We start from the raw sequence: 13,143 nt of genomic DNA, 5'->3' as shown, positions 1-13,143 counted from the left end.
TTTAATCGTAATCTAGCCCACTGTTATTCAATTAAAAATATACAAACATAATCTTGCCTTCTTTCAACTTTGGTTAGAATAAATGTTAATCAATAATTATGTTTACTACTTTGAATTTTATTTCTGTGAGTCTGATTTCATGGTATGACTTACAGTTCATCGAATATTGTCTTTTTATCGACCTCATCATTTTTCCTCCGACTCCATATTAGTCCAGAATAAAGTTTTTTTTTTTTTTTAAAAGAGATAAAATAAGTCCGCTTCTTGTATTGAGAGGAGTAGCAACTCTGACCTTTCCTAAATTTGTATTTTTTTAAATACTTACATTCATATTTATTGTAATTTATTAGAAACTCATCATTTGGATTTAGTTTCATTCGATTTTGGCTCTTCACGATTATCTTCACTATATATTCATAAAAAATTATATAATTAATGATTTTCAATTATGAATTATACATAAGATTAAAATGGGGTGGATGTCTTCACAGGGTGCATGTAAGGGCCAACAAAGGGGATAACAGTGCCATTTATTATTGCAAAAACACTGTAAGAAAGGAAATTTGCATGCCATAAAAGTTCTCCAATCTTGACTAACTAAACCTCCGGACAGAAATAACATTTGCCCGTCTCTGTAGGTCATCCGTGTCTGAAGTTAAAGGCACGGATATCATCCGTGGCGGGTAACAATGGACAATCCGAAATACTTAACATATGTGATTTTTAATTATTTGTTACATATTTTTAAGACGTAAGTAATTCCCAATTCTTCTGATTATTGAATATCATGAAGTATTTTGGAATTTTTAAACTGTTTTCGTAATTTCAATCTACGTCTATTACTTGCCACATTCCTATCTCTACTAACACTGCAATAGCTCTAGCTACGAGCCTAAATAAGAATCTAACTGCTGTAGAAGTCAGTTTATTTAATGGTTATGGGAATCATGTTGATAAATTAATTGCGAAATTTAGAAAAGACAATGCGATTTATGAATAAGACAAAGTTCTACTGTACTCATATTTAGCCCGAGCGACATGAAGTTACCAAAATTAAAATTATAAGGATAGGAATTTAGAATTTCAAAACAAAAATTATGATTTGTATAACTTTATAACATGTATTTAATGGAAATTATTGACGAGTTGACTAATATATTTTAAACTAGAGAATATACATTTACTTTTCAACAATTGGATCAACTTTTGGTTCTGTAAAGTTGAATGTTGGGAATTTTGTTAAATCTGCACCAGCACCACCACCATACATTTTAGCAACTTTATCCATCTCAGCTTTTAATTCACGTTCAATTTCTGGATTTGGATCAACGAGTTTTGCACCTCTGGAAATTAATGACAAACTGATTTGTAAGAAGACTATCCTTATTTTAAAATGCTTGACATTAAGCTTACCCTCCACTTTTTGCTCTATATTCTTTGATTTTTTCAATAAATAAACTTTGAATTGGATCTGAAGCCTGTTTGAACATTGGTGCCATAACACCAATATTTCTCGAGCATATCACTCGTGGAAATCGTTTGGATGCTGAGGTTATAATTTGAGAGACCAACATTCTGTAATGAGTAACAAAATCACGAGAATTAATTTTATTAAATAGTATAATTTCAAATTCGGGTTATATTAGAGGTTAAATACGACTATTATGTAATGATCTTTTTTTGCAAAAACAAAAACTTAAATAAATTAACGATTAAAGAAAACGAAAGGATCAATTTAGAATAGTAATTAGTGAAAATTATTTCAATTCATTTATAATTTCAGTAAAATTTACCTGTTTCAAGTAAAAATATATTCGCCGTAAAATAAAATTATAACCAATATGGCTCCACTAGACTATTACCAACTCAGTCGATAAATTTTAGTACCTACATCAAACTAACTGACAATCAAATTGAAACATCGTAAAATGTCGTTAATTATCGGCTTTTTCAAATTATTTTAGATAAAAAAATTTTCTTCAAATTTACAAATACAGTTAATTTTTTAAACGAAAAATAAATACATTTTTTAAACAGGCTCTATGTTAACAATGCTTTTAGGAAAATTTAATTATCTAAAGGAACTTATTTACTTTTAAAGTTTTAAGTTACTTTTGAACCTGAAATGCATATGCATTCAACCATAATATAAAAGTTTTTTTTCAGTTGCAGCTGTTTCATTCATAAAACAAGGTTGTCCAAGTTAAATTTTTTGTATAAAAAAAAGTTATAGAATTCAAGCTATAAATGAATTTAAAACGCTGATTGGGTTTTATTACCTTAGAGTCCTTATTGATTCCTAAATTTTAGCGGTAGATACGCTTAATAAGATATTGATAGCTGGGAGTTGCAACTCCCCAACTGGCCATAATAATTCGTAGTAATTAAAATCAGAAGAAGGCCCGATTTCAGTAGTTACAATTCCACGAAATGGCAATACTCGTACTTACCATTTTTTAAAGCCAATAAAAATATTCAAATTTAAATCAAATGAATCCCACCAACTGGCGATAAAAATTTGTACTATTAAACAGGAAGTGAACCGCTTTTTCAGTAGTTCCAATTTAGACCACCTGATTACTTACCATTTATCAATAGCCAACAACGAAATTTCTTGCTTGCGAAGGGTGTGTTTAGGCTAGTGATTCCCAAAGTGGTCCATATGGACCCCGAGAGTCCACGATGACCTACAAGAGGTCCATGGGAATGAATAAAAGAATTGAGGATCTGTGAGATGTGAACGGGGGTCCACGATAGTCTATCACATTTACATTAGTTGCTACTCTAACTTTCACTTTTTATTAGTGAAATAACTAAATTTGATCAAAACAAAGTTCATATTTCAGTATTTCTTGTCAGAATTAAACTAATGAAGTAAGACATTGGAAGAGGCGAATTTTCCCAGTTTCCCAATTTCTCACAGACAAAATGCCAGGAAGATGACGTTTTAACTTGCGTTCAACATCTAAATGCCCTGTATGCAGACTTTTAAATAAAGTTTGAGAATGTTTCAAATATGGCAATACCAAAATGGATAATAAATCTATATGGTAACATTGATGAAACGGATGTGACATTATAAGAGGATTTGACTGGAATAAGCACGAGGAACCAAGTGTATACTTTAGAAATGGGTATTAGCTATTCTGGCCTCAAAAAGATATACTTGCAGCTTATCCCGCAATATGAAATATCGCCAGAGTATTTAATTGCTTTTTCATCTTCGTAACTGATGGAAAAAGTTTTCAGAGCGGTTACCAATCTCCTGACACAAAAAAGAAACAAACTGAACATAATAAACCGAGGAGATTTAAGATTAAACATGAGTAAATTGACGCCAAATATTGTTTATTAAAGCACCAGGCATATCTTTCTCAATAAAAAAATTATAACTTTTATTTTTTATGTAGTTTTAATTTTATTTTGATTTCAGGCTCATTAATAAATTTATATTTTTCAAAATATAAAAAAATCAAAAAATATACCAAAATATTGATAAACAAATCATATGTAATATTTGTTTAAAAAACCCAACAGATTTAATTGTTCATAAAAGGTCCAGCAAAAAAAGATATAAATTAAAAGTGTATATTGGTTGACCCTGTTTGTATAGTAGCAAGTGAATCAACACAACACTGTAGTAAGGTTTTTGATCTTTTATCCTTTTTGCTTTTAAATCGTCTTCACTTGCAAAGAGTCGAAGTTTAGTCGCCACCCAAGTCTGAAGTTATCGTACATCATATAGTCCAGATTTGAAAAACTTAAGTGCGTGTGTGGTTAAGTTTTGTGTGGTGTTTTGTTTTCTAAATATCTGAATTTTTTTGTTTTATGAAAGACAAGAACTTTAATTTTTATAACTTAGAAAAAACAATTGAAAATTAATAGTGAAAAAGTGTTGTGAATCAACTTTCTGGATACTTTTTCGGTATGCATATTTATTTATTTATCTTTTTTTATTAACAATTGTCACTTTGTGTGTTGATGGATATCTGTTAATATCGCTGAGTAGCATTTTAAAATTACTTAAGTTTCTCCCTTATCTTTTTAAGTTATAAATCTTTTAATTTATATTTCATAATATTTTGTAAAACTTTTTTATACGGTTTTAGAATTTCAATTAAAAATATAACTGAAATTTATGATCGTCTGAAGTAGGTAAATTTATCTATTTTTAAAAACTTAGGATAAAAAGATCCCTGAAGACAAAACTTTTATGGTTTCAATTTATAACTTAAAAATTGTTTGCAGGTGTATTTTTTGAAGGGGGATTTCGATCGCTTTTTGTTTGGAATTTTTTTAAGGAATAATACGTAGAATATTTTTTAATCTAATTTTTATCATAAATTTTTTAAACACTTGCGCAAATTAATTATTGTATAGATAAAAAATACTAATTAAGGAGCGAATCAATTAGGTGTTTACAATGTTGTTTATTAATTTGCAAATGTTTTGAGGTAGTAAAATAAAAATATAAAATGAGCTTATTCTGCAGAAAAACTTTTTTTTTTATTAGAATATCGTTGTGAAATGATCCAATTATAAATTCGATCGTAAAAATAATATTTTATTTCTTTCAGAATCGTTTTTTTATATTCGAGACTCGATTAGATTTTTTTTTGCCTTTTGCAGGAATAATTTTAATAGTTTCATTAGTTTATTTTAACTAAATGGTAATCACTTCAAAACGTGTTTGTATTAGGTTTTGTAGGATTAGTTCTTTTTGAAATTAGAAGGGAGCGGAGCCGAAAGTAGAGCTGAAATGGCCCCGAGACAAAACCAAAATTAGGGAGTCTACCCAAAACTCTGTCGTTATATTTTATTAGTATTTTGTCGTTAAAAAAAATTATGACAGGAAGTCTCTCAAATTTGACCTATTGAATTTAACCTTGTTTTTTCATGCTACTCGATCCTGATGTTTTCGATAACCACTCAGTCATTTTTTGGGTACTTTTGGCACTAGCAGCTTCATCGATTTTCTTTGTTTTGCTCTTTTTTGGGCGACACTTGGAATAAGATTTCATTTCATTTTGAAACCGCGGGTTTTATGCAAACACACTGGTGAAGAAATAATCACTATAAGTTTTGGATTCTAGAAACAGCCGAAGTGGCTAAAACCAAAATTGTACTATAATAATTATTAAACAATGTTTAAATATTCTTAATAAAGGTACCGAGATTGCTAACACGGCTCAATGGTTCTCAACGAGATGTAGCTCATAATCGAGGTTATGTTAATGTTATAAATTTTTACTAGCTCGAGACGTGCGGAATTCCATTTCCGCAGCTACCGTAACCCGTGGATACCCTGTACCCGTGGCTAAAAACAACCAACAACAAATTTCGTAAAAAAGTGGTGAAAAAAAAATCAAAAGTTCTTAAATTAATATTAGGAGAACATGTATTAAAAATAGTAATGCCTAGAGTATTACGAGAACATTTGTAAAAACTAACATGTTTGCCTAATAAACTTATTATTTAAATTTATGATATCTTTTCGTTCAGATTATTTGTCTAGCGTGTTTTTACGTAAGCGATACATTTTTAGACCGTGAGTATATTTTGCGTAAAGACCTAGACATAATAAACTTGAAAATGATGGGAGAATCATGAAGTTTGATTAAGGAATAAGAAAGATAAGGATAGGACAGAAAAAAACTTACTAGGAATAATAATATATAAAATTTAACAAACCTTACTAATGTCCTTATGTGTGTAACAACTTACTTATGTGCTTAGATTTTGATACATATTTGACGTCTTAGAAAATCTATTACATAATCAAAGTAGGGCGTTTCTGGATACTAACTTTGAATAAGCTGGCAACTACGGTACCGCAAGTTAAAAACAAAGTTTGATCTCCCGTAAATTTCAGAAGCTCTAAGTAATTTATTTAGTCAGTATCCAGCAACACCGTACATATTTGCTGGTGCAGGGGTGAGACACCATGGGGTGTGACATTCATTTTCTCACCTGTACCGCGCAAAACTGACGCCATCGTGATTAAATTTACTTTTACATATAGTAGCATCTGTTTCAACATGATTTCAGGCGGATCATTTCATCCGAAAAATTTTAGCATGGACTTGTGCCTATTGCATCTTTAGGCACTACTTTACCTTCTGGATAATCCATTTCTGAGACTATCCTTTACTATAGACTAGTTTTTAGCATATTGTTAGTGAAAATTATTTCCAAATTGAATTATACACCAATAAAATAGTTTCACTGAACTTATTTGATAACCTTACTCGTTTTTAAATTACAATAAATCTCCAACATCAATCAATCTGTGTAATTCGTAAGATCGTAAAATATTTATGTTTCAGTGATATATAAAAATTCAGTTTAAAACATACACAATAGTAAATTTATATCACATATGTCGACATTTTTAGTCATATTTACCCTGAAAATATAAACTTGCGTAGGCTTTGGAACCTTACCTGCTTTGATCGGGAGACTCCAGAAATCCTGTAGTATCTCTCTACTCCGATATCAATATAAATCCTTCAGAGTTCAATAAATAACGACTTCGCTGTCCACATCCCCGTCTATCTATCTATGTATATCATAAACCGCAATAGTTAGATAACTGAAATTGGCGGGTTGTGTATTAAAGAAAAATCGGTCAAGTGGGAATCGGGCTTGCATACGAATAGTTCCGTACTTATTTTTTTCTTTTACAAAAGAACATTATGTTGTATATCTTGTAAGATGGTACGGAACCCTTCGTGTGCGGTTCCGACTAGCACTTGATCTGCTTTTTGAGAGATATTCCTTATTCCTTTATCAAATTTCATGATTTATCCCTCATTTTAAAGCTTATCGTTTTGGCTAATACGGAATAGACTCGTAGCCTAAAAATGTACCGCTTAACATTATTTTCAAAACCATGAAAAGGTAAAAATCCCATATCAATAGAAAAGAACGAGATGTGTCGTGGGCATCCGGTAGGAAGTATGTTTCTTTCGTACAAATAACTGTATTAGTAATTAATTATAAATATTAGTTTTTTGGTACGTTACTTTTTGCTCTTGATACTTTTTACATTTCTGTGCGTTGGTAATTCTGAAAATTTAAAGTATTAATTTAAGAAGCCAAATACTTGATTTATTGTTTGAAGAATTAGATATTTTAGCAACTTTAACTCTATACTTTATGAATTTATTGTAATATTAGTTTAAAAAAGACATACTTCTGATTTAGTAGTCAATCCAACATGTGGGTACATTACCCACAAATTAATTGATCAGAATATTTAATATGACATAGCGAAAAATTTCCTTGTACTTAAAAAAAAATTATCTCTATTATGTTTAACTTCTGATAGCTCACAACTCATTTTTTTGAACGAAAAAACATAAAAATTTTGAACAAAAATTATAAATTGACAGATTGTAAAATATTTTTGCATATTCTCAAAATTCATGGCAAGCTGAATCGATAAAAAAAAGTTTTATTTCCCAGGTAACCTACACTCACTGTCAGAAAAAGTGCCACAGTTAAAACCATTCTAAGCGTACGCATCATATGTTATGTTATAATAGTAACACTTAGAATGTTTTAAAACGAGCATTTTTTGTGACATTGAGTATACATGTCGGATTTTAGGGTCTATTGCACTTTTTGAGGTTTTACCTCCCAACTAGCAAACATACCATAACGTACGATAAAAAAATATCTAATAATAAGAAATATCTATCTAAAAAGGGTGAAATCTAACCTTATTGATGGGGTTCGACTGCTCAAAAGTTTTTATTTTAATAGAGATAAATAATTCAGATAAATATTGTTGTTATAAAGAACTTTGAATATAATTATAATAGCAAGTGTGGCGCGGCGGCTGGGTTGGCACTCATATAAATCAATTTGTTAATATTTACAATTATCATTGGTTTGTGATATTTATCTTTCAATTAACAGCCGATACGGTATTTTTAAATCGAAATGCACATATTTATTTCAATGATGTAAGGCCGCGATGCACATCTACAAAACTGTTTGTATGGTAACATTTCATTACGTAACGAATGAGTCACCGAAACTTACTCTTAGACTAAAAATATAATACTTTTTATTACTTTACCCTTCTTTTTTTAATACCATTCTTGAACTTTTAGTTATGATGGTACTTAAACGATTTGCAATAATGAAAAGATCAGTCTTTTTTGCGATACTTTTTACGCCATGTATATATGAAATATACATAGTATATTAAGTTTAGTCCCAAGTTTGTAACGCTTAAAAATATTGATGTTACGAAGAAAATGTTGGTATAGATGTTCCTAAAATCATCTAATTAGTCCATTTCCAGTTGTCCGTCCGTCTGTTCGTCTGTCAACTCGATAACTCATGCTCAGGACACAAAAAGTTAGGTCGAGTTCGTAAATGGGCAACATTGGTCAAATGGATCTTGGGTCCATAGGACCCATATTGTAAACCGTTAGAGATAGAACAAAAGTTTAAATGTAAAATGTTTCTTATAAAAAAATAAACAATTCTTGTTTGAAACATTTTTTCGTAAACAGCACTATTTACCTGTGAGAGCGCAAATTAGGCGCAACTTAAATAGTATGTATTATATGGGAATATCAGTTATGTATGTGTAATGTGACAGTGTAATCAAAACAGTCTATACATGGTATTTTAACAATTAACTCAGTCAATTGTTTGTTGTCAATATTCTATCATTGATACTGCACAGATTCCTTAAAAAATGCACTAAAAATAAAATATTCTTTTTACAATAAATATAAATCTCATCTTAATTTTATATTTTGGAGAAACTGATTCAAATTAGATTTTCAATGCAGCATAGATGTTGCTTTCATTGTAATACAAGTTTATTATATTCGATAACGAAAACATATATGCATTCAAGTTATCGTTCAAACATCTACCTAAAGAAACCTTAGAATTGCATCGTCAGAAGATGGCGACAACCCCCGTTTTGACTTTTTGAAACAAAGTATACATTTTCAATTAAAAAATAGGCACTTAACGGTTTTGAGTAGCTGATGAGCATATTTTTTCTTTTTGGCTATTTGAAAAGATTCTTAATATGTACGAAGTCGAACGAAATAAGTTACTTATTACCCTTTTGCACTAGTTTCTTATGGAAGTATGCCGTTCAATAACCGTAGATTGAGTCGTATTTAGCAGGTTCTAAACGAAGTTAATGTTACCGTCTAAATATTGAACGATAATATTAACCGTTTCTAGATCATATTGAAAGATTGTGACTTTGTTAATATCAGAAATATTCGGTATATTGTTGTAAAATCCGGCAATATTGGTAAATATTGCATCTGACAAGGCCATAATAGTTCAATTCTATCTTCAGAGTCTATCGACAGTTGCAGATATGACATAACTTATTGCAAAATTGAGCATATTGCCTTGTGTATAATGAAAAACTAATGATCGTCTGCCATTTTTAGTCCAAATTTTTAGTCGGTGTGTGCGATCCGCACGACTGCACGCGGTTTTGGGACAATTTATTTCTTTGGTGACTTTTACTTGAATATCTCTGCTTCTATCGATCGGATTGAGGCAAATAAAAAAAAAATTTTTTTGTGATGAATTTTTGCTTCATTTTTGCTTGTTATCGAACTCTGAACATAGTAAAATAATCTCAAAATCACAAGAAAACCACAGTAACCTCATATTTTCAACTTTCTCTGAAAACTTTTCGAAAAATGAAGGAATTGAGTTGAAATTCTAAAAGATGTACCTAACTTATGATCATAAAAAAGTGTGGTAAATTTGAGCCCGATACATAACCTAAATTTTGAGAAAAACGAACGGTTTTTTTCTTCAAAATCTGATTATGATCCGAAATATATAGCTTCTATCCTTCATATCGCATATCTTCTACCCTTGTCAAAAAGCGCTGTTTGATAAAGGTTAAATATATTAGGTTTTCTTTAGCTAAATAGTTTTATGAAAACTGTTCGAAACAATAGCAAATCGATGAAATTTGATTTTATAATAGCAAATTGATTTTACGATATATTCGTAAAATAATACGATTCGAAAAAATTTACGATCTAATCTTTTTTTCCCCAGAAGGACAAAATGTTATCAACGTAAAAGATTTTTTTGAGCGAGGATATTATGGCGCCAATATTTTAATAAGTCGAAACTAGGCTCACCAGTTTTTACATACTATAAACCGATGAGTGTCCAGTCAATTAGTACATAACTTGTTATACATATTTGTTTGTTTTGCAAAACACTATGTTAAGGTTTTTGTTGACATTCGATGTAGAGATGTAGACGAAGTATACTTTGCAGATGTTTTAATCTTGATATTATTTTATGATTTAGTTTATTTAAAAATATATAAAAATGTATAAAAACTCTCTCAGTTTTTGAAACATATGTGGTAATCATTTATTTTTTATGCATTCAAAGTGTTTTGTTACACATTTATTTAGTCTTTAGGTGAAAAGGTCTGATGAATAAGAAATTTTTATTTGTTCATTAATTGGTTACTGATGTTTTGATGGTAGGCCTTGTGCCGCGATGTACCGAAAACCGATGTACCGATGTAAGAAATTTGAAGTCCTGAGTCCCGATTTGTTGAAATCATAATAAATCTAGTTTGGAGCAATGTCGAAGATTTTAATAGAAAATATCAATGTTTAGTAACCTGTGTTGACACGTGAGATTTTTACCTCAGTTACCTGCTGTAAGGGACTACAAAAAATATATTTATTTGTCAATGATTTTATAAACAAACACAACTTTTTTGAATTAACAAGAAAATATTTTGTAAACTTGAGTATACCTACATGAAACATTTTAGCATTCGCACGGTGTTTAAACAATTAACCACTTTTATTTTTTTGTAAAACAGTACTCTTTTATTCCATATATTAAAATTATGATGAATAGAAAAAGATGAAAAATAAATTTTTTGGCTACTAACTAAATAAAATTAGTACAAATGATGAAAAATGAATTATTATTGGTAAAATTTATTAAAGATATAATTAGATGAATGTAAAAGTGATTCATTTATACTTTTACACCAAGAGCCAGTTATACAAAGTTTTGTTTGTGTATGTACGTACTCAATCATGCGGAACCGACTGAACGGATCAGCAAATTTCTTCAGATAGGTTATAATTTGGATATCTGGATTAACACATAGAATACTTTATTTATAAACATTTTCAAAATCACCTTCTTTTTTAATGATAAATACATATTTGAAAGTTTGTGATTGGCTTCCTTTTGACAAGTCTACCAAACTTTTCTCTACGATTTTTTCCGAAAGTGTTGCGATACCTGTGGATAAAAACAGGCTAGAGAAATACTGTATAAGGGAGTCAATTACTTTATTTTTATTTATAGACAATTTTATTACAGATATGGTATACAAATTACATAATGAACAAAATTAAATGTTAATATTATAGCGTGTTTTTCTTAAGCGGTACATTTTTAGACCGTGAGTTTTATTTTTTGTCATTAGCCAGTACGGTCAACTTTAAAATGAGGTGGTAAATAATGAAATTTGATAAAGAAATAAGGAAATTCTCGCGTTGATAGGAAAAAACAGGCTAGAGAAATATTATATAAGATGCTGCCAATCAAATGACCGCCTCTGGATTTTCTGCAGCAGTTTATTCATTCCAGGTTATTTTTTAAGTTTCAAAAAGTAATTTCGGCTATGGCGAATGGTAACGTTTTTGGTGCTCCAACGTTACAGATTTGTTGATATTAACCGCTTCCCTTAAGAAAACTCCACAAAAACAAATCAAATGACGTATTCTTGACTGAACACAAGCTACAATGAACACACGCTACTCACGCTTTACAATATCTCCAATGCTTAAATTTTCGTCGAACTTTTGCTTAATGAATCAAATTGTTCGCTCACTATTAAAGATTAAATTGACCATAATCTTCCCGTAAAAGTCTAAACATAATTGTTACAAAATTGTTATTTCTGTAGAACAAGTTAACAATTGGAGCATTTGACGTTTGAGACAAGCCAAAGATTCACAGGATTCTAATTTATAGAGTTGAAAACATAGGAAACTGATCACCTTGATCACCTTTTACAATGCAAGAAGTTCAGTGCATTACCGAAATTTTGTATACCTGGCTCTTAGTGTATGGGGATTCGCATAAACGTATATGAATTTATCGTGTCGTGCCTTGTCGTCTGTTTAAAATCATTTTTTGTATTAAATACATGTGTTTGTATGTGTTTTTTAAGCTCACACCAATGAAACAAACCACCTACATTCTTTGCTTTTAAAATAAATATTTTTATTTAATTCCATCACATGCCTATATATCTTAACTAGAGTGATACCCACTCGCTTCGCTGGGTTTAAAAGTAAAGATTCTAAATGGCCGTGCGGTTTAAAGCGCTAGTTTTAGAACGTAGGATTATTTAGACTTAGGTTGCGGGTTCGAAACCAGGCAGCGGCAGTGTGAATAATTTATAATTAATGGGAGTGCAGATTTGATCACATTGTCGTCGCTTGGATAAGAACGAAGTAACCGACTCCACCCACATCAAAAATGTAATTGTATATGTTTGTAATTGATTAAATAAAGATTAACAAATAATGATGTGGGTGGCCTCTGTGATTAGGCATGCGTCACAAATACGGAGGTTAAACCCCATTATTATTTGAAGTAAAGATTGCTCTCGCTTATCCTCTTTCTATAACACTCGAAATAATGGTAAGGATTATTTTACACAGATAAAAAATATGTATGGTTTTCTAGTCGTAATTATTATTGATTATATTAGAAAAGATGGCCGTGAAATAATTTATATTGACTATTTTTTACAGAAATCTGTAATTTATGGTAATGTCAAATTAAATTAATTTTTATTTTATTTTTTTATTAATATATTTTTATAAATTATATCTCACGTGTTATTCTGAAGTATGAGCTATATTGCAGTACAGTTTCATTAAAAACCATTCGCTAGTTTTAGCGTGAAAGCGTAACCAACAAACAAACAAACATGCTTACTTTCGCATAATATATAGAGATTCGTATCGTACATTATTTGTTATATAAAAATTTATATAAATTGCTGTTCCTGGAAAAGATTTTCTAGTATTTAATAAATTGCATGTAATGTTTTGTTTGCATTTGTATTGCTCA

At 30.0% G+C, this 13,143-nt stretch overlaps 2 protein-coding genes across 2 annotated transcripts in view; one reads left to right on the top strand and one right to left on the bottom strand.

Moving 5' to 3' along the window:
* Positions 1-1,095: 1,095 nt before the first annotated feature.
* Positions 1,096-1,937, bottom strand: LOC123293357 (ATP synthase-coupling factor 6, mitochondrial-like). Its single transcript, XM_044874147.1, has 3 exons — positions 1,794-1,937; positions 1,414-1,575; positions 1,096-1,343 (listed from the first exon to the last, which is right to left on the bottom strand). Exons 2-3 carry the CDS (start codon positions 1,572-1,574, stop codon positions 1,181-1,183), a joined length of 324 nt encoding a protein of 107 aa, XP_044730082.1. The 5' UTR covers position 1,575; positions 1,794-1,937; the 3' UTR covers positions 1,096-1,180.
* A 1,792-nt stretch (positions 1,938-3,729) lies between these two features.
* LOC123292091 (ETS-like protein pointed) overlaps positions 3,730-13,143 on the top strand; it is a 297,704-nt gene continuing 288,290 nt past the window's right edge. Inside the window, exon 1 of the mRNA XM_044872620.1 lies at positions 3,730-3,925. The gene's annotated coding sequence lies outside the window, so the exon portion shown is untranslated. The remainder of the gene's footprint in view (positions 3,926-13,143) is intronic.

The sequence above is a fragment of the Chrysoperla carnea genome, chromosome 2 (assembly GCF_905475395.1).
Source record: "Chrysoperla carnea chromosome 2, inChrCarn1.1, whole genome shotgun sequence".
In the NCBI taxonomy this organism is placed as follows: Eukaryota; Metazoa; Arthropoda; class Insecta; order Neuroptera; family Chrysopidae; genus Chrysoperla; species Chrysoperla carnea.
This window is presented reverse-complemented; position numbering and strand designations above follow the sequence as displayed.